The 21,757-nt window shown below is 38.7% G+C and overlaps 2 protein-coding genes across 4 annotated transcripts; one reads left to right on the top strand and one right to left on the bottom strand.

Moving 5' to 3' along the window:
• The first annotated feature begins 693 nt into the window (after window positions 1-693).
• On the top strand, window positions 694-8,598 carry LOC122649597 (probable 3-hydroxyisobutyrate dehydrogenase, mitochondrial). Of its 2 annotated transcripts, none has more exons than XM_043842808.1 (10): window positions 694-858; window positions 1,083-1,171; window positions 1,349-1,463; window positions 1,959-2,109; window positions 2,369-2,451; window positions 2,908-3,003; window positions 5,454-5,596; window positions 6,344-6,428; window positions 7,243-7,322; window positions 8,111-8,598. In XM_043842808.1, the coding sequence occupies exons 1-10, from the start codon at window positions 733-735 to the stop codon at window positions 8,193-8,195; spliced, it is 1,053 nt and encodes a 350-aa protein (XP_043698743.1). In that variant the 5' UTR covers window positions 694-732; the 3' UTR covers window positions 8,196-8,598. The 2 variants fall into 2 exon arrangements, with proteins under 2 accessions (XP_043698743.1, XP_043698744.1); XM_043842809.1 differs by having other exon boundaries at window positions 694-849; window positions 1,077-1,171.
• Window positions 8,599-9,226: 628 nt separating this feature from the next.
• On the bottom strand, window positions 9,227-20,110 carry LOC122649596 (endoplasmic reticulum-Golgi intermediate compartment protein 3-like). 2 transcript variants are annotated; one of them, XM_043842806.1, is made up of 12 exons: window positions 19,953-20,105; window positions 19,429-19,530; window positions 17,440-17,522; window positions 17,188-17,263; window positions 16,990-17,057; window positions 15,497-15,578; window positions 13,844-13,965; window positions 13,673-13,756; window positions 11,560-11,706; window positions 11,154-11,262; window positions 10,938-11,057; window positions 9,227-9,344 (listed from the first exon to the last, which is right to left on the bottom strand). In XM_043842806.1, exons 2-12 carry the CDS (start codon window positions 19,514-19,516, stop codon window positions 9,271-9,273), a joined length of 1,053 nt encoding a protein of 350 aa, XP_043698741.1. In that variant the 5' UTR covers window positions 19,517-19,530; window positions 19,953-20,105; the 3' UTR covers window positions 9,227-9,270. The 2 variants fall into 2 exon arrangements, with proteins under 2 accessions (XP_043698741.1, XP_043698742.1); XM_043842807.1 differs by lacking the exon at window positions 13,673-13,756 and having other exon boundaries at window positions 9,234-9,344; window positions 19,953-20,110.
• Window positions 20,111-21,757: the final 1,647 nt, after the last annotated feature.

Below are 21,757 nucleotides of genomic sequence, written 5' to 3' on the forward strand. Positions count from 1 at the left end.
AGTGATAATCAGGAGCTTATTATTTACTTGCGAGATGCTTCAAAGGCTTCGCCTCTTGCTATTAGATTAATAATAGCTGATATCAGACATCTGGTGGTTACCTACCTCGATGATGTCTCTTTTTAATATATTTCAAGGGAAATTAACACTGTTACAGAATCCTTTGTAAGGAGGGCTCTATCCAATAGTTTGACCCAACTGTGATCCCGAAATGTTGCATATTGTCAAATCCAAAGCATTCCCTACATACCTATGGTATAGAGATAGAATCGGTGATCTCAAGCTTCTCAACTTTTTCTCTTTACTCACGGTGATGAGAGAATCTCTTCATCCATGGCATCTAACACTTGGGTAAGAGAAAAAGGGTTTTTTAAAACTATATTTCTTCTTACCATGGATGAATGGAAATCTAATCCAATAATAAAAAGCCACGTGGCTACACTGATACAGGTGCTGTTCTCACTTGGCCGCAATGCTGCTGCATGGTCCATGACTCCATTCACCAAAACCGGCACCCTGTACACGATTTTACGGAAGTACCCTTCAGACTCTCACAAGTCGCTCTGGTCCGCCATGGGGTAAAATAGGAAAATAATCGTGTTTGGAATTTGGATTACTACAAATGCCACACCAACTCCAAAAAGCATTGTCTGAAACACAATTACAGATTATAAGATCACAACGCCCTTTAAGCATTTTCTTCACTGGTAATTTGGTGAGAGGGAGGCAGCAATGGCGATTTCAAGAGTGAAAACCCTGAAAGCTCTTTCAAATTTTAAATCAGCACTCAAATATTATTCCTTTCGACCATCTTCACTTCGTAGATTCTCTTCGTCCAATGTCTCACCTGTTTTGGAGGCAAGTTTTAATCTCAAGCTCAATAAATTCATAATCTCGTCTTGTGGTATGAACATTTGGAAATTGATCACTTAGTTCGTATGTGATTTTAATGTAACTCTAGGTTTTCAAGTAATTTTCAGAAGTTCCATTTACGTTTATCTGTTTCTCTGTTTGTGCATTTGTGTCTCTGTATGTGTCGTGGGATGGTGTGTTTATGTTTGTTTGCTTTTGATACACTGCAGAGGATAGGATTTATTGGACTTGGCAATATGGGTTTTCATATGGCGAATAATCTAATTAACGCCGGATACAAAGTCTGCATCCATGACATGTAAACTTATTTGAATTGTATTTGGATTCTTTTTGTCTCAGTTTTGTGGCTTTTTTTAAATTACAGTAAAACTGGAAGTTATTCAAAATTTTGGAATTTGTAGATGAACATGTAGTTCGTATAAGCTGTTTGCATCTATTATTATGATGCAAATACAGAGTTGGTGTGGTTTTGCAGAAACAGTAGTGTGATGGAGAAGTTCTCAGGTAAGGGAGTTCTAGCCAAAGGAACACCTTTTGAGGTTGCAGAAACAAGCGATGTTGTGATCACAATGTTGCCTTCATCTTCCCATGTGAGTTTTCTTCTTTCCTACCTTGGTCCGTTCTGTTATATTCTTGGTTATTGTTTAATCCGCTTGTTCTCTATGTTTCATTGATTTAACTTCGCTGTTTTTTTCTACCCAAAAAAAAACTTTGCTGTTTTTGGATGAGAATTTGCTTTCTCTTTTATTTGAACAAAATTATATTTAATATTTTGGTTGCCCCATGCATCAAACAATTAAATCTTCATGTTGATCTTAAAAGTAGGTTGTGGATCAAACAGATGGAAATACTGATTAGTTTTGGATCTCGCATCTGAATCTGTACTTTCATGCCAGCATGAACCATCATCTCTAGGTTTGGATTCCTAGATTTTGTGTGTCAAAATAACAAACTTCTGAAATTACCCAATCACTTCTTTATCAGGAAAAGTTTTGTGTCCAATGCTGCGGGTATTTTATTTGTGATAGATGTCGGTTAAACTTTTCCCCCCATCCTGAATGCACATTAAATTTTTTTTTGAGCAGGTGCTAGATGTGTACACCGGACAAAATGGTCTGCTTCATGGAAGGAATCCCCTCACACCATGGTTATTTATAGATTCATCAACAATTGATCCCCAGACTTCAAGAGGACTTTCTGCGACTATTTCTAATTGTGCACTAAAAGAAAATAAAGGTTTCACACCACTGAAAAAAATTATCGTTTGGGGCATATTTTTCAAGGCATTTCGTTTATTTATTTATTGTTATGGATTTTATTCATGATCAATACATAATCATCCAAGTGGCATCTCATAGGTAGATAATTTATATTTCCAGTTATGGGTTTGTTCTTAGAAACGAGGGTTGCATTTTTTTATTAGATAATTTATACACTGATCCAATCCATTATTCGGAAATTTATTCCAAAGATTAATTTAGGATGTTTTATGTAGTTTGTGGAGGCTCCCCTGTCTTGTTGGATGCCCCTGTTTCTGGAGGTGTTCTTGGTGCAGAAGTTGGAAGTCTTACTTTTATGGTTAGAATTCTTCATTAGACCTTTTATTCAAGTAGACTGAGTGAATTTTTTGTTGTGATCATAATCTTCTGTATATGACAATATCTATTATCTACTACAGAGCGTCCTTGTATACACAGTTTCATTACTGTATCAAAAGTGATATTTTCATCAGTTTTCATGCTTTTCTTGTTTCATTACTGTATTAAAAGTGTATTAGTAGGGGGCTTCACATCTTAATAATGGTCAAAGCCTCCTGAGAAGTGGAAAGGAATTGCGGCACGCTGTCCACTATTCAAGCTAGCTTGGAGTTAATCCTGCCCCTCTTCAGATTTTTAATATCTGAGAGGGGTATGCACTCTTTAATTGATTTATGACATGAAGACATGTCATGGCTCAAAAATTTTGTGTGATGGGAATAAAAACCAATCCTTTTGGTACTGTAGAACTAAAGAACAGGAGATGGTGTGTATACAGGTTGGTGGCTTGCAGGAAGCTTATCTGGCTGCAAAACCCATATTTCTCTCAATGGGAAGAAACACAATTTATTGTGGTGGGACTGGAAATGGCGCTGTAAGTTCTCTTAAAATATTCATTGTATTAATTACTATTATCAATATTTGTATTGTTATTGTTATTGTTATTATTATTTTGTTTGTTTGGGAGCTTAAATCTCCAAACTTTCTAATTGTTAGGGGGATACAAATCCATCCAAATTAGATCACCCATTTTGATTGCTGTCAGTGCTTCTGTAGAGCTTTATAATAGTTTTAGATGTTGATTTTGACCTGAAACTATGCAGTTGAATGAATAATGTCTGTTTGGATAACCCAAAAGTTTGGTTGGTGGTATCCTGAATTCTGATGTACTCTTTTTCACTCGGCTTTGAATAGAGTTGAATTTTGAAACAGCATTTGCATTGCCGGCCCATTTTGTTGATATAAGGCTTAGTTGAATTGAGTATTTGTCTGCAGACTTTCTACATTGACAATATCTTGGTATGAGTGGTTCCCTTTTTTGAACTTTTTTTTTTTTTGGGATGAATAAATTCATTACCAAAACCCCAAAGAGGGGGGGCGGACAACTCAAAAGCCAAGCCCGAAGAACGAGGGCCCGGAGACTGAGAAAAGGAAACATGCAACCCCTAGGAGACAACAATACGCTTGTTCCTTGGAGAATCTAGCATTGAACAAGGGGGGGGGGGGAGCAAGTGTAACTTGGGGCGAACATCAAAGTAGATGACTTCCAAATCATTTCAAGAGATCAAGAGTTGGAGGTCCATCTCCGAAGATTTCTCTCCATCCGAAGGTGAGAGATAACAGCACCAAAAATAAGCTTCCCAGCAGTGTCACAAGGAGTCCAAAGCCACTCCCTAGAGAATGGAAGAGGTCTAGTACGGGGCCAACAGCTGGCTAGGGCTCAGTTCCAAATGGAGGCTGAAAAGGGACAGGAGAAGGAAAGGTGATCGGTATCCTCAATACCATTCCAACACAGGACACAACTGGGAGGGATGGGTATCTGCCTCTGGATGAGGAAGGATTGGGTAGGGAGGCAGTGGGAGAGGGCTCGCCAAACTGTGAATCTGTGGCGAGAGATGTGGCTCTTAAACCAAACAATCTTGTGCCAAAGAACAAGGGGGAGCGGACACGGACAAAGTTCCAAGCTGAAAAGGAAGAAAAAAATGCCAGAAGGGGATGGGAGCCAGGTAGGCCTATCTAAATGGGGAGGATGGGTGGGAGGGAGGGGAGAGAGGCTTGGATTAAGTGGAGGCTGGGGAGAGAGAGGGGGGGGGGGGGGGGAAGGACCAGGAACCGTGGGAGATAACAGAGGCAATAATGGTGAATTTTGTCAATACCCGAAGAATAGACCGATCTAGCACCAACCACAGAGAAGAGAACCCATAGGGTGCCAGTGGTCGAGCCAGAAGGAAGTGGAGGATCCATCAGCAATTTTAGTGGAGATGGCTTTAATAGCAGTGGGGCAGAGGAGGAGAATTTTGTGCCAGACCTAGGAGGCATCAGGGGGACAGGAGACAGTCCAGAGAGTCATTATTGAGAGGGTTGGAGCAGATCCATTTAACCCAGAGTCTTTTTTTCAACTTAGGCATATGTTTGCAGATGTTTCTATCCTACTCTTTGGACTGGGGAGAGTAACACAACCTTAGAACCACTTGCTGAAGTGAAAGAATCTCCTATTAATATTTACATATAAGTAGGCATATCCCCTCATCAGCAAGTTATATTCTACTTCATGTCGTTATATTACATTAACTTGTACTGTTTTTTATGGGAATGCGTTGCTTTGAGGCCATACTGTAGACTGTTTATCCAGGTACAATTTTTCGTTTGGAGTTTAGATGCCTGTAACAGTTATATATCTCGCTATTGATCTCAGATCCACTGATCTAAATTTTTATTTAAGTGATATGACTACTATCTTTTTTTTTCCTGTTTAATCAATCATTTCCTAATCCCTGGTTTTCCAAATTTCTTCATTGTTTCCATCGTTTCTTCCATAACATTTTACAACGTTCCTGTGGCTTCCAGAAACTTCCACAAATTAATTCTGCTTTTCGGTAAGCTTAAGTTTATATTGAACCAGAGTTTAAGAACATTGGAGAATATCTAATGTTGCTAATATATCAAATCGTTACAGGCATCTAACTGGCGCCTCCAAAATTTATACAGGCCAGTATGACATCTATTAGTACAAACAGGAAGATGACAATGCAAATTGCTAGTAAAAAAGGATGTGAACTGGTAAAACCTAAAACAAGAAAGAAAAAAAGTCAAATGCACTTGAAATATTTTCTTTAGTTTCTTTATTTTGGTTTACATGTGGCTATACCCTGGAGTACTTGCTGGGTCCTTTCAAAGATGAAAAAAAAAATGTGTTTCCTTTCAAACATCCAATAGGCACCGTATGAAAGAAAGTTCCCAAATCATTATGGAAGTAAAGGGTTGATGATACTTTATCTCTCAGAGGTACTGACTGTGATGCCTTTGGCACACTTTGTTTATTAGGCAGCAAAGATCTGTAATAATTTGGCAATGGCTGTAAGCATGCTCGGGGTGTCAGAAGCATTTTCACTTGGCCAGTCTCTGGGAATTACAGCAAGTACATTAACCAAGATATTCAATTCTTCAAGTGCACGGTGTTGGAGTAGGTAGTAAATTGTTTGTACTCTTCCTTCAAGTAGTTTCTACTCACCGTTTTTTAAGCTGCACTGCAAAGCTAGGAACTGGTCTTCTTTTTAACGACCTAAAATTGCAAGCTTCTGTTTTCTACTGTTCGCAGAATTGTGCCATCTTCTTTTGGTTATATAATTCAATCACCAAATTGACAGCTTTGCAAAAGTAGGAGGTTAAAAATTTTGAGTTCTTGAGAGGCTTGACGTTGTAGCTTGTGAACAAATTTTCATATCTTGAAATTGTTTTCTGATTAAACTTTTCAACTGATTTGCTATTAGTGATACAAAATGGTAATCAGTGGTTTTATCCCAAAAGGGAGAAAAAAAACCAATGGTTCAACTTTCTCTGAAACCCTAAATGATCCGTACGAGGACAAGTTACTAACATGTCCTAGCATCTTCCTATAATGTGCACCTAACTCAGACACACTCCTAAATTTTGAATTCTGATGTGCTAAAGACATCTAAGGTTTTGTAAGGTATGGTGAAGCCTCGATTTTCTGAATTTCCATTGCCTTTAATAAACTTATTATGGTTAATGTTATGATTAATAATTGCAAACTATAATGTTTTTTGGTAGTTGTGACTTTACTAGGTCACTCTTATTTTTGTGTTGCTAGACAACCTTTCAAATATTGTGTTTGTGAGTCACTAACAAGACATTGACAGGTTAAAAATGACACTCCTTATCAGTTATTCTTCTGACATGCTAAAATATGGCAGTGACAGTTACAACCCAGTTCCTGGAGTGATGGAAGGGGTACCTGCTTCAAGAAATTATGATGGCGGATTTTCTTCTAAGCTTATGGTAGGTTCCTCAAAATTGCTTCCTGAATAATTGTCAAAATTCTAATTTACAGTAATCATGATCTAGTTCATGAATCTCTGATATCTAGGCACTTTTAGCTGAATCACCCCTTGGATTTATTTCTGTGGTAATCTATCAAGTTGCGTTTGGATTGTAAGATTTGAGTTCTGAATACAAGTGCCAGGACTTCTTATGCCTAAGCAAGTCCTAATTTCCGAAAGGGAGAAATTTTAAAAAATCAGGTGTCCTTTATAATTTGATTGTAACCTTATTATCCTTTAAACATTATCTTCCAAACTATAGTTGCTGTGTTGAAATCTCCATGGATCTTTTCAGTGGGGTTCTTGTCACATGGCATCCGCTTTGTCCATGATTTTCATAGGTTGTTTGTTTCGTTCATTTACCTGCTTGCTGTTAATTCTTTTGCATGATGAAAGCATCTAACTGAAACTCCTATTTTTAAGGAGTATATAACTGAAACTTGCAGAACAAAATACTTTTTGACTACGTTTGGTTGCAAAGGAAATTGAAGCAAAGGGAAGTGAAAATTTTCAAACCTAAAAAAGAAACTTTTTATAATCATTAACCCATGTGATTGTATAAACTACTTAAATTGCTTACCATATTTAATAATGATACAGTTTATATGTAATTTTAATTTTTCTTTTTAAACCAAAGGGATTTGGATGCAAAATAGAGTGAAATTTAATAACCAAATATGGAATGATTTGGAAATGAAGCCTTTGGTTTTTTGTGCAACATTTGGTTCTAAACTGATCAAGAACGTGAAAGATGATTGTTGTGTATAATGCAGGCGAAAGATCTAAATCTTGCTGCAGCATCAGCTGAAGAAGTCAGTCTTAAGTGCCCCATGACATCCCAAGCACAAGCAATGTGAGTTTTCTTCCCTCAGATGAATGATATGTGGATCTATTGACATAGTTCTACAACTATAGTTATGATTTTTGAATAGCATATTTGGGTATCATTACACAGACTCCTCATTGTTTCTAAAGTTCGAATCCTTGTGCCTTGGCTTGCCTTCTGCTGCTATTTTACAAAGGAATGCATCTTTATGTGCCCTTTGTGTGCTGTGTTATAATATTGTTACATATATATTTTTCTTAATTGTCACCTCACTTCATTCATGTATAGACCTTGCCTTTCCCCCAACACCTTCTGCACTACCAGGCTACCTTTGCATGCACCTCTCATCTTAATTCTCTGTAAATGGATATTTTAAAAATATAAAAATTCAAGAATAAAACTAAAAACAAAAACTTTCAATAATCAATTCTTCCTTTCCTCATTCATTGTTGATCCAGCAAGATGAATTGCTCTACATTCCTAGATGTGAGGCATGTTAGGACATCATCAACTGTGATTTCTTAGGTAGCTCTGATGGAATAGATGATTATGGTAAATTATTTTTCCATGATACTGCTTTTTTTATCCTTTTCTTCGAGTTAACCCATGATAGTTTTGGGGATACAAAGGAGTGGGAATGAACTTCCTGCCTAGTAAACAGCGAGGTTACCAATTTTAAGGCCTCGAGACATTTAATTCTAATTGTGTGTCCTCTTCATGTTTGTACATTGTATACTGTAGAAAAATTTGGACACCTCAATTATATTTCTGACATGAACCTAAATTTCCTTTATGAGATGAATTTTTGGGTGCAGCTACATGGGGCTTTGCAAGGAAGGTCACGAGTCCAAGGACTTCTCTTGTGTTTTCCGTCACTACTATGGCAAAGATGAGCTTTAGGTTGATGGCTAAAGCAGCCATACTGTAGATTTGTAAAGATGCCGAAATGTCCAAGGACTTTTGTTTTCTGCTGCTACTACTTGGGCAAGAACATGCTTCAGTTTTGGTAGTTGGAAGCAGCCGTTCTTGGTAGATGCTGTGGATTAGGCAGCTTGGATCTTCTTGCTGTCCCAGCCTCAACTTATGAGTTATGACTGCAACACATTCTAGGATTCAGGACAATGTGTTATTTGCACAACTTATGTTGGCATAGTCAGATTCCTGATATGTGCATCTTTGGTTGAAGTGTCATTCAACATTGTTGAGCCTTGGTCTGGGGATCAAATCCTGTGCTTTTGTTGCACATTGAAAATTATGTCATTTTACTCCAATACCAATTTCTTTTTATCCATTTTCCAATTGAATTTGCTCAAAATATTTTTCGTAGGACCCAATTTCCCTTCAGCCACGGTGAATGGGATCGGGAGGGTATTTTGAAACATACTAAAACCCTAGGAGGGGTATGTGAACCATAGGATGGCGGGTGAACCACCCTCTATGGGTGGAGGAAAACTGTCCTAAATATTCTCACAAAGAGAGTCCACTTTCTTCTAGTTGAAAGTTACAATTGCTATATACCATTGGATCATCTTTGAAAACGTATACAGACAAGATTTGGATTTCGGAAACACAACCCCCCCTCCCCTCTGGGTGTAACAGATTTAGGATTTAACCAATTAAACCGTGTCTGCCTCCGGCTATGAACCATGCAAAATGGACATTTTCATGTTAACAAATATTTGTTGCTAAACGTAATTTTCCCTTCATCTTCTGATCCAAAAACTGAAGTTTCCGTTTCCAAAAATTGCTTGATCACATTGCAGACAAGCCTATATAGACGAAAACAAAAAGTATATACTTTTACACAGATTGGATAACTCAAGCACATTAGCACCAGAACACAGAGATTGGCAAGAAAGATCATTTTCTTGAGTGTGGATTGACTCAGCATCTAGCATTCAGGCTCTTGTGCCAAAAAATGGGGGGGGAGTTACAGATCTTGTTGCCTTCAATAGGATTTAATCCAAGGCCTCAATTACCGAAGTATGATTCTACTTTTTGATTTTGTCAATGCCTCGAGAAGCCTGTACATCCACCGATCCAGCATTCCTGTCCAATGGAAGAGTAATCACATCAGACAAGTAAAAAAACCTCCAGAAAAGAAAATTCTAGGTGAACAAATGCATTGAGGGTGCATAGCAGCTTGCAGATTCAATGCACACAATCATTTCAAGGCACTGTAATGACTAGTGACTATTTTCAGCTAGTACCCCACTGCATGTGAGAATCAGTGCTGGAGTCACCTTCCAGAAACAATTAGGACACTGAATACAATCATAACAGTATGTATGAAATTTAGGCTCAGACTGATGGCTTAAACCCCAAATCCGAGGTGATTAAAATTTCAAAAATACCATAGAAAACTTTGGGAAGACTTGAAACAGGTGGCAATCACACTTCAAAGCAAACTTTTTGTGCGTATCGTATCTGGAAAACTTAACACAGCATCAACATTGGATTCCATAACTAGAACAAACACATTCATCACAGAAAGGAGCAATAATCTGCGAACATCGCAGATCCTTCTTTTGATCTGCATCATGGGTCTTACCAACTGGCCACCTTCTTTGTAAACTTATCATCAGTGTCTGAACTACTCTTTCATTGGTTTCCCTTTCAGCAGGTTACATAAATATCTGAGTCACCTTCTTAAATTCACAAACTAAGAACTGTAACAATATAGAATCCTCATCTCCAAATTTATAGTCACTAATCTTTAATACAGATTCAACAAATACCCCTCGCAAGATACCACTTCTAATCAGCAAATGAGGAATGAGATAATTACCTTTCTTTCTTTTTTTTTCTTTTTCTTTTTTGTTGGGGGGGGGGGGGGAGGGAAGTGAGATACTTCCAATAGCTCCACTTCCAACCTCCCTACCCTAAATCCCCCCAAATACATTCAGCAACTCAACTTTATGAAGGTTACTGACTCAAAAGTATCTCATGCCAAACTGGTACCTCATCTAAGACTTTCAAATCTCTCTTTGCCTTATGAAATCTTAAAGTGAGGTCATTGACTACATTTGATGCACCTCCTCCATCTATCTTTGAAAGAATTTTTCAACATAACAAAGTTTTGGGAGTCCAAATCTGCATTATCATATGGTTTCTCAACATGCAGTTGCATACAACACCTTGGACTCTTCACTTCAAATCCTCCAAATTTTCATTGTCAATCAAATTCCCTATCCACTCCTTGCCAATCGTTTTAAATAAAGATACATTAGATAAAATTGCACAAATCAAGTCAACTTGTTAGAAACTATGGAAAGTAGATATCGATTAGTGTGTTCTATGAGCATGTGTTTAAAATGAGGGTCATAGTAACAACGCCATCAGCCATTATATACCAGAACTTAACCACATGCAAATGCCTTTGGCCCAAAAAGCCTGAGAGATTTAAAGCCAGAAGCTTACTAGCCATTAGCCAACTTCCAAGAGCCACACATGCCCCTGCCTGGTGAGGTAAATCAGATATGAACAGAATGAAATTTGAGGTCTGAACCTTTACATAAAAATTACTATATAAGGGGTAGGATGCTCCTGACAAGCTGATGCAAAAAGAGAGGATCTAGTATGAATAATCAACCCTCAGCATCACCCAAATATGAAAAGTTGGAAACAGGAATCGAAAGGAACCTGTTAGTGCAAATGTACCACCAAGTACCGCACAAAGTCGAGTTATTAAATGCAGAAAACTGCGCCGTTCTTCTCTAATTGTCACAGTGATTGGTGAAAGATCATACAAAAAGTAAACAGCTGTAGAATAAAAGGGCACAATAGTTAATTAATGATAAAGAGAAGGGTGGAAAAGAATGCTAAACATATAGTGTATACATTAAGGTGACTACCAACCTGGCCACATCCTACCAAACTCATGCATGGGGACAAAATATTCCGTAACAGAGAACTGATTAGTTGGTAGAACTTCTTTGGAGAGATATCTGTATTCAGTTGGAACAATCTACATAGCAATAATGAATTTGTTAAAAGATATTACAGCAACAAAAACCAATTACAAGCTTCAACAGTCTCTTAAAATTCCATTTTTGGCTGTCCTAAATTGTAAATATGACCCAATTTGAAGAGCATTTTAGCATAAGTAATGGAAGGACAATAATGGAAAGTAGGGTGCCTGTAATGCTTTAACCACCCACTTTTAAAATTTGGGCTTTTATGAAAGGGGAATTGGAGGATGCTGTAATATACAAGAAAAAATTTTCAAAAAAAAATGTCAGCAGCAAAGGTACAGTATTGATACCTTTATGTAATATTTGAATGTCCCACTCGTTCCACTCAAAATCCGTACTGTTCCGTCAAGCGGGTTATGAATTCCTGGGTACTTTGGCCCAAATGATAAATCGTGGATAACATGACTCACATTCACATGAATAGCTCCCTCGAAGATCTGTAGGGGGAGAGAGGAACAAGACGAATCCATATGAAGTGAACAGAAACCAAGTAAAATAAAGTATAATATGCACACTAATTTGGGCAGATCACTATCTACATGAGATGCTTCTGCAAAGTTAAGTCCGTAAATAAGTTAGGAAAGCAAATACTGCCTACAGATTAAAATAAATCCATAGTTGAGGTCATTGAATAAATGAAGACAGCATATTTTTTCAACCTTTACTTGAATTATATTTATAAGCAAACTTTTTCCAATAAAATTTTGGTTCTCAAGCCAATCCTATAGCACAATTTTATGAATAAATGCTAAATAATTAACAAATAAAATGTACAAGTATCATAATAATATAAATGAAAAATATGTTAATTTACGTGACAAAATTTATTTGAGTTTGATATATTACAGTCTACTTTTCTCAACACTTCAAACAACACAGAATAACATAGCACAGATTCTGATTTCCGACATACGAGCACACTATCCAGGAATTAGTGGCCCAATTGTCATGATTGACCAGCAACAAATAAGTCATAAAATGACTACAACCCTATCCATGGTCAATGAAAGTGATCAGTAAATTGGACCACATATCATGTTCAAGAAAACCATCAGCACATACTAAAAAACAAGCCATTAAATGGCTTGTCTATTACTCTATTCACAAAAATAAAAAAGAAACTAGAGACATAGGACCTCATTGAAAATAATGCTCTTACTTGGGAAGGTAGGGTAATCTGAAGAGCTTAAAGTTTGTTTGTTGCTAAATTCAAGAGAAGGCCTAATTAGAAACCAAATTGATAAAATTCCTTTGGGCTATAATTGCAGTTGAACGGGAGCCCTTTCGGGCGCTGAAAGGAGAGGCCCTTATTCCTTTGGTACCTTTTTGGGCACCTACCTTCAGGCAAGAAGCAACCCACGCAAGCACCTGCTGCAAGATATTATAATATATTTGCTTTTAAATGTTCACACTTCAGGGAAAGTCTGTTGAAAACGACAAGAGCAGAAACTAGTAGTTGTTCTGTTTGATTGAGGAAAGGCTTAAGCTACATAGAGAAGCCCAAATGGTTGTTCCATTTAGTTGAACAAATTGCACAGAAGCCTCTAGGCGCTATTCCATTCAAGTGAATAGGAACAATCTGTTATTCGGCATTTTAAAAGGAAAGGTGGTGTGGATATTTTTCATCCCCTCAACAAATGTCTTGGCAACCTGGACCTTTTGGTCGTCTCAGGAAACCAGCTACTATGGGGTCCATATGATGCAATTTTTATTGTATCCAACAAAACCACAGAATTTTATTAATCTGTTAAGATAAGTGATGCCACTGGCTACATCATAGGCAAGCATAATTTACATCCTAACAGAAATCATGGGCTCACTACTAACTAATGATTCTAGACCTTTATCAGTTGGACAGCACTTACAAAGTGCAGGACAGTGCACAATCCAAATGCTAATTCAAAACTCCAACTACCCGATTTGTGGGGCATTTTAGCCGTCAGCATAATCATTAAGATTTAACTAGATTCAATCCAAATGCTAATTCAAGACCCCAACTACCCGAATTGTGGGGCATTTTAGCAGTCAGCATAATCATTACAATTTAACTCTAGATTTGGTGGTTTCAGACAGCTACAAGTGCCTAGTTGAACACTTCTCTCTCTCTCTCTCTCTCTCTCTCTCTATATATATATATATATATATATATATATATATAACACCAATTCCCCAAATAAATTCTTGTAGGGTCAGCAGAGCAGCAATATGTTGGCATGTCCATTCACCAGTCATATTTCTAGAAATTACAAGAAAGTGTACATCTACAAACAGCAGAGCTTCAAAACAAAATCCTCAGATGGCTTTAGTACATCTTTTATCAAAATCATAAAAGAACTTCTAATCTTCTTTCCTGTCAAAAACGAAATACTTCCAAAATATAAAACCATAATTGTTAGAGCTGACCTGTTGTGCAACAAATATGTTTAACCCATGAACTGAAATATGAAAGTTTCCAGCAACTCTTTGAACATCTAAAACCCCAAAAACCTGCAGAAAGTGTAAGCAAATCATACATAAAAGATTTTTTACAAAAATTTTGAGCATCCTAATGCCCCATCAAGTTTCAAGACATACCCTGCATCCTTCCCCATCTGCCAATGCTTGCTTCACATTCTTGACTTTTTTTTCAGCATCTTCGTCAAAACCATGAGACTGAAGTTTTTGAGAAGAATCCTCATGATGTTCTTTGTTGTGATCTGTTGAAGATAAGAGAACAACCAATCTAACAATTATCTACCTCGATGCAAAATCTGACCAAGGATGTTCTACACCGCAACAGAAAGCTCAGAACAGAAGTAATTGTTTCGTTACAAATACAAAAGCACAAAACATAAAATACCTAGAGCTGTATGGAAAAAACTACCAACTTCTGCATCCATGAAAGAAATAAACCAAGCCAATGATCAAATCATGGCCATCCCCCGCATTGATCTGGACCACTCGAAGGCAAGTCATCGTTTTGGACGTATGATGGCCCGAAAGCAAGGCCCATTGGTCAATCTTAGTTATATTGGCAATAATGGCAATAGAGAAAGACTCTGGAAAACCCTTCGCACTCCACCCCACCCTCACCGACCCCCCAAAAAAAAATAATAAAGAAAGAAAAAGTGAACGCATCAAAGAAGATAGTTCAGTTGCTATGATAATTGGCCAGGGGCCATCAAGGAGTTTAATCCAAAGATTGGATAGAGCGTATTAGCCAATCTGTCTCAGGATCGAATGATACTGATCCACCTGATCCTGGCCAATACAGCAATAAATGGCATTCCCAGTGCACAAGGCTCCTGCCACTGCGGAGCCTAGGGAGGGTCATAATGTATGCAGCCTTACCCCTGCTGCTTTCACAGAGAGGCTGTTTCCAGACTCGAAGGACTACTTGGTCACAATGGAGCAACCTTACCATTGCACCAAGGCCCGCCCTCTGGCTAATACAGCAAGAACACCCATTATTCCAGGAAATATCATTCTTGGCCAATTTACCTCCGGATTGATTGGTGGTGTCCAATCCAGTCTCTGATCCCAAAGTTACAACCTTATGCCCATCAGAGGATACAGCGCATGGTTTGAGGTATCAGATCGGATCGGCCGATTTTGGCCAGATTGGATCGGTATCGGCCGAGACCGATCCTGATACCGATCTGATCCAGCTGTACAGACAGGGGTAAAAATGTTTTTAAAAAAATAGTTTTTTTATAAGAAAACAGGGACAAAAGTGTCAATTGCCCAAGTTTGGGCGATCCCGATCCAATCCGATCCAGCCGATACTGAGATCACGAACCATGATACAGAGGAAGGATGAACTCGCCCAAAGGGCATTTGGTGCTGATAAATGATAACAATGGGTCCAGTCAAGTGTTGAAGACCAGGGGTGAGGAATGAATAACCAGCTTGGATTTAGCCTGAACCCAGACAAACATGAGTGCAGGTAGGAAGGTTGGGTTTAGAAAAGCTATAATTAGTCCAGATACTGTCATATACATTCTAAAAGCTAATTGACATAACAAAAAGATCCAGAAGGAACAGATTAAGAAAAAGGAGCTCCAAAAATGCGTAAGTTATATTGTGCAATCACAAAGTGAAAGGCTGACAGCCTTCTTTTTCATCAATACCCATACTTGACAGATTGAGAAAGGTATGCTTAATTGGTCATAGAAGAGGATATGAAAAACCACTACTATTTTCTTTTTCTTAAAAGAACAACGGATGACTATGGTGCCATGCCATTACCATGTTTGTGAGTATGACCCCCTTCAACAAGGTCATATATGAATTCGCTGCCAATAATGTGGCCATCACGATTCAAGCGAAGCTGCAAGGAGAATCAAATCATGAGAAGAACAAGAACTTCAGGAGGAGAAGTAACAACAAATGCCAATGCCTAATGATAAAATAAGAAACAATTACTAATGACAATAAATTACACAAATTGAAAAGCTAAAAATTCCTTTATTTAAATGTTTCTTCTGATAAGTGACACAAACTTCTTCACTAAAATGAATTAGACAATTGAAGAACAAAATTGGCAAATAACATATTTTAGTTAAGAGAACAAAAATGTAATCCCGAAAGGAACATCGAAATACATGTGCCCAAACAAGCTCCTAACCAACCCCCTCTGCTTAAACTTTATCTGCCAGAGTTTTGCTAGATTTAACCCTCTAAAAGAACGAGATATTCCGGAGGTCAGGATAGATCTAGCCTACAATAATGTGAGAATATTTTGGGAAGTCTACTCCACAAGTCATCCATTTGACCCAAGTATTTAAGAATCGGCATATCTAACTTTCGCTCAGATTGGTGATTGTTCAAGTACGATTCACACAACAGTAACATGATCCACTGTTTAGATTGACTGACCCAAACTGATAGATCCCTCTTTTCTCGACTTGATCAATAAGGCCGAATCTCCTTCCACCAGAGTTACCAGTCTAAGGATAGTGAAGCACTACCCCAAAGCACAATTCTAACAAAATCAAGACTTCAATAACCATAGGCCTAGAAAAGACGAGGATGATCTCCCCTCGGTGATTTGAAAAGTGCCTCCAGCAGTAGCATGCCTGGGGTTTCAGTAGGAGCAGTCAAAGTTAAGTTTAAAGAGCATTGGAGGAGGATTTGACTAATAGATCTTAAGATAATTGACATATTCCGCCAGATACTTTAGCTGTTATGCTCTATTAGTATATTTCAGCTGAAACATATCAACATTTAGAACCAAGCCGATCTTATACATCACTTCAATAAACACATATTTCCATTCCATGGGTGCTGATGCAACTCCATATACTAGTAGAAGGGAGAAAGCTTAAAAGAAAAACCTCCGGTGGGACAAAGGAGAAAAGCAATGCAAGTTATCTTCTTTTCACAATCTCCTGTCCAGCCTACCTACCCCAATAACTGAAGGAACTTGAGAACTCATCTTCTCTCAGTTTTCCTCTGCAGGCCCGATAACACATTTTTTCAACTTAAGCAAACCTAAGAACAAAGGATACGTTTTGGCTTTCCATCGCATAACTTCCTCTAATTGTAACTCCAAAACAAATCAATCTGTTTCACATATGTTATCTCTATGCCCATGTATGTCTTCCTTTATGAATGTCTGACTAAACCATTATTCCAAATAGAGCAAGAAATCACCTTTCTCGAGAAGTATTGGTCAATAAGACAAAATATATCATTTCAAACTGGAAAGAAGATCTTGGAATAATAAAAGGCTTCCTTACCTTCCAAATGTTTGTATCAATGTCCACTTCATGTTTACCTGACATATCAACAGCATCGACACCTAAAACTGCAACATATGAGAAACAGCATTAATTTTTTACTGAAAAAATGATAATTTCACAGAGAGATAGTTAACAGAATCAGCAAGAAAACATAATTGTCAACATGAAATTTGAAGCAGAATTAGAGATGCTAACCATCACAAGGTAGAGAAGGGAATGAAACATTTATATGGATTGGAAGTCTCTCTCCACGTTGCAAATCTACAGCCATCTGAACTTAACATGCAAACCACAGTCAGATAACCCAGATGATCTAAGGAACCAGACTTGCCAACTAAAATCATATACAAGAAGAGTTATGCTTCTACAAAGAAGTTCAGCCTCTGTAACCCATGAATATTTAATAATGGATAATACATAAAGAACAGCATTAGGTAAGACACAGACCTGATGTACTGTATATGTTGTAAGATAGTACTTCAGCTCATGCAAGAACAATGTGGCCATGATGATTAAACCAAAAATTGAGACTACAAAAAAGAAGAGGAAGAAACATAAGTCATCAATAAGTTCAAGCCACTGGAAAATAAATCTAATCCTATTATGCAAGAAAAAAGAAGGGAAAAATTTAACGAGGTAAAATATATTATCAAGCAGCCATTAAATAAGCACAAAATATGTGAATGTCCGATTGCAGGGGATGGATTTGAACTAGCCAGCAAAGCCAACAGCCTTTCCCTACATGAAACTTCTAAGGGAAAGAAGACAGAAATGCATATGAAATCTTATAGTTAAATTTGTTATGAGATTTTCTTTCTGATTTGGATTATTAAATTGTCTTTGGCTTATAGAAGTGATGCCATAAGTAAGGATGAAAATCCTGCCCGTGAAAGTTTCAATTTCCAAATAAAAAAACTTGTTTCCGAGATAAACTTCTTAGCCTTCTTAAAACCTACCAACGCCAAATATCAAGAAGATTCTGATGTTATAGAAGTCTTCCAGTGTTCTATCAATTCCCAGATAGAAAGGAAGAAGTCCTACCGTACAAAGAAAAAGGCCATTCTACTAGCTTGCTGACCAATTAAATATATCAGATATCCCCACCAAAGAAGGGCCTAATTAGGTTAAATGCAACACAAGGCCACCAAAGTTATAAATTCCGGTGAGCATAAAAATTAGCAACCTGCAACCCTCTGAATTCTACACAATCAGAGGCCTAAAGGAAAAGATGATCGGAAGCCCTAGTAGCCACCATGTAAACAGTACCAGCATGATCATAAAATACACATTTTAACTGCATCCAAAACTACTCAATATTGCTTCCAACTGCATTGTTTCTACAAATAGACAGCAGCCCATACATCCATAGGCATGACTCAGCCTGATGTCATCACTTGAAAAACTTAACCAATGACTCATAAGCAGGAGAGGATTTGGGTAGTACCACTGATTTGAGAGTAGGTGATTGATGGTCCGAATCCAATCCGATTTGCGGTAAATGGGAAATTGAACTTCAAAAAGGAACACCTTAGTCCATACAAGAAGCTTCAATTTATTTATTTTTTTCTATTACTATTTAAATTTTATTTACAAAAAAAGGCACCTGGCCAAAGACAAGAATACATGGAATTTACATAGCATTAACACCCCCCCCCCCCCTCCAAAAAAAAAAAAACTTCAATTTGTGATTTGAGTGTTTTGCTTCTTTGTTCTGATTCTTCCTTTGCATCTCTTCTTTGTTCTGATTCTTCCTTTGCATCCGTTGCACCCTGAGTGCAAGCAGATAACATAACATAATAAGTATTGGAGAGGAGATACAAGGACCAGATCTCAAATCCGGCAAGACTTGCGTGAGAGGAATCGTTACTAGTGAGAAACACAATGTCTTGAAGCTTGACACATGGTCCTCTCATGGTCGACAAAGTAAAGCTGTTTCACAGCTTCTCACCCAATTCAAGATCATATGACAACAATCCTCTTTGAATCTAAAAGTTGGGGACATCCACTGTGACTTATCTCCAAGAATCAATTTCCAAAGGAAGTTCACCAAATGAAGTTCCAGAGCAAGACTGTTTGGTCATCTTTTTTCTGTCACTTGTCAGAACAGAAAATTCATAATAGAATGATAATAGCGGAAATGATAAGGAAAAAAGATAGGAAGGAAGAAACAACTTAGTATATTCAAAAGTATATATGGCACTGCAAAAGACAAAAGTAGAAGCCTAAGTATGATCTATGAACACGAACATAAGTGCCCCGTGCTATCATAGACAAAGTGATGATTTCTTGTGAACTCCATACAATGTATGAACAAATACTAGAAATTTGTGAGCATTTAAAGAATTTAGCAACAACATAAACCTCCACACTTTAGCATTATTTATACTTTAAGGTGCTCATAATCGACAAAATCTATAATAAATAAAGATACATTACCCACTGCACCAGACTGTGTCTTCTGCAACAGGTGCTCTTCAGCACGAGGAAAAGCATCAATGCTCTTCAGAGCTTGCTTCACTCCCATCTTTAACCTGTACCCTACAACATAGTTTCAATTAACCTCACCTCAATATGGAGTATTAGAGGTACTTATCACCAATATAAAAAATCAGTACATAATGCAGTAACAATTATGAATTGCTTGATTCATCCCAAAAAAAAAAAAAATTTATGAATTGCTTGAGTGGTCAATATTAGAAAAATCTTAAAAGCTAAGCAGATACAAAAAACCAACAAAAGGAAAAACAGAATCCCTCCAACCCTGCAGATCAATTCTGACAATTAACAAAAGCTAAAAGATAATCGGGTTGAAAATAATCAATTAAAAAGGAACTAAAACCCTGAATAAAAATCGGATCTTTGGAGTTCAAACACCAATACATGACTCAAAAGTATAACAAATCAAGATGAATATTGATCGACAAAGGAGTGAAAGAACGAAATATCACAAAAAGCCAGACCTGTGACAATACCTCGAGAGGAGAGAGAGGTTTCCTCTCTTTGTTTTTCCCCCTCCTCTCTCTCTTTCTCTCTCCTGTTCTTTCGTTAACCTTGGATGGCAGAGGTAAAGGTCGAGCAGGTCAAGGAGAGCCACTGAGGATTGGCCGCCTCAGGAAACAATTCGAGATTTACGAAGGACTTTTGGGTCGGAATTTTGACCCGTATTTCTCTGTTTGTACAACGTAACGTACGCATAGGAGATTCTACGTGCTGTGCTGATGTACGCAGTACACACATACCGTATTCTAGGGTGGGGCACGGATCCTCGGCTGCTTGAGAGGATGGATCCGTGGTGAACCGCTTGGCTCTGTAGAGAAATGCGGTTGGACCACTCTTTGGGAACCTGGATCGGATGGACCAGGTGCTCTCTTTGGATGACTTGGTAACCAGACAAGCTCCTTAGATTATGGGTGCCAACCAGTCGGGCATAATTGATCCCCACCAATTTAAGGCCCCGCACCATTTCTATGCGTTTAGGTAATTGGGTCTCGAAGGCCAAGGTATGGACACATTTTTATTCAACTAGTCAATACTGCTTACTAGTCTGTCTATAATCGAGCTCAAGGGTAATCAGGCTTTAAACAAGTTAATTGATTAATCGGGCAATAAACAATCATAAGTGGGCTATAATTGAGCTAATTGGGCTTAAACAGTCTACTTGGGTTATAAACTTTCGGTTACAATCAATCCAGATCGGGCAACTGAGCCACTACCTTGCATCGAGAATGCCTGATTATTATTCGATCAAACCAATCTCAGGTTTCTACCAATCGTTCAAATCGAACCCACTGGTGCGGGCCAACTTTTGATACCCCTGTTGCGTCAAGAAATCGTCGAGCGGTCCTGCGAGTGCCGTCACCTGCAAGTGGACCAAAGGGGTCAACAGAGAGAACCGGTGTGGTCCCGGCCTAGGGCTCTCCGATGCCAAAGTTAGATCTCCTGGCGCAAACAGATGAATAGTGATTATTCAGTATGAGTTTAGATGTCCCTTGATGGAGTTGCGTACCTTGCCTTTTATAGTAGCATATGGAGGTGTATGGCGGTGTGGAGAGTCCCCGTTTGATGGCGATTGTGCCGTTGAGTGGATAGAGGCCCTAGGTAACGGGGCTCTATCCTGATTGGCCATCTCCCCGTGGGAGGGAGTGTCCTGGTGGCATCAGGATCCTTGGTGGATAGATACCCGCGTGTGGTGATAACGTCCTTGGTGCTTGAATCCGCCGGATGACGTGACCTCTAAGCGGCGGTCTAGAGTCCTGGTAGTGACATGAGTCTTAGCGATACGATCGGATCGTAGATGGGTGGCCCCCACCTCACGTGCCCACGATGTTGTGCTGGGTGCAGCGCGCTGGGTGAGGTCGCGCCTGGATGTGTGGTCGCGCCTAGGTGAGGCCGCGCCCAAGTGGTGGCCGCGCCTGGTGAGGAGGCCGCGGCTCGGGTGAGGCCGCTCGGTGAGGAGGTGAGGAGGCCGCGCTCGGGTGAGGCCGCGCGTGAGGAGGCGCGCCGAGTGGTGGCCGCGCCCGAGTGGTGCCGGGACCCCGGTTCGTTCCCCTTAGCTATGGAGCGGGTTGCCTCGTGACACGTGGCGGTCGTTGATTGGCCGGTGAATATTGGATGTATCATTTGCCCCCACTCTCTTGGGATAGGATGTCCAAGAGAGTAGGTGTCTTTGCATAGTGAGGGGTCCGCCGTGAATAGACTTTCCTGTGGGGTTTGCCTCAGTAAATCCACTAATGAGGTAGGAGAGGTTGGGGTTTCAAACCTTACC

The sequence above is a fragment of the Telopea speciosissima genome, chromosome 2 (assembly GCF_018873765.1).
Source record: "Telopea speciosissima isolate NSW1024214 ecotype Mountain lineage chromosome 2, Tspe_v1, whole genome shotgun sequence".
In the NCBI taxonomy this organism is placed as follows: domain Eukaryota; kingdom Viridiplantae; phylum Streptophyta; class Magnoliopsida; order Proteales; family Proteaceae; genus Telopea; species Telopea speciosissima.

Bases quoted from the DNA above. Each gene is read 5' to 3' on its own strand.
- LOC122649597 (XM_043842808.1), top strand. From the start codon at position 733: ATGGCGATTTCAAGAGTGAAAACCCTGAAAGCTCTTTCAAATTTTAAA. The intron at 1,464-1,958 runs GTGAGTTTTCTT...TTTTTTGAGCAG, and splicing joins TGTTGCCTTCATCTTCCCAT to GTGCTAGATGTGTACACCGG. The intron at 2,110-2,368 runs GTTTCACACCAC...TGTTTTATGTAG, and splicing joins TGCACTAAAAGAAAATAAAG to TTTGTGGAGGCTCCCCTGTC.
- LOC122649596 (XM_043842806.1), bottom strand. From the start codon at position 19,516: ATGGGAGTGAAGCAAGCTCTGAAGAGCATTGATGCTTTTCCTCGTGCT. The intron at 17,523-19,428 runs GTAATGTATCTT...TCTTTTTTGTAG, and splicing joins GACACAGTCTGGTGCAGTGG to TCTCAATTTTTGGTTTAATC. The intron at 13,757-13,843 runs GTATGTCTTGAA...CACTTTCTGCAG, and splicing joins CAGATGGGGAAGGATGCAGG to GTTTTTGGGGTTTTAGATGT.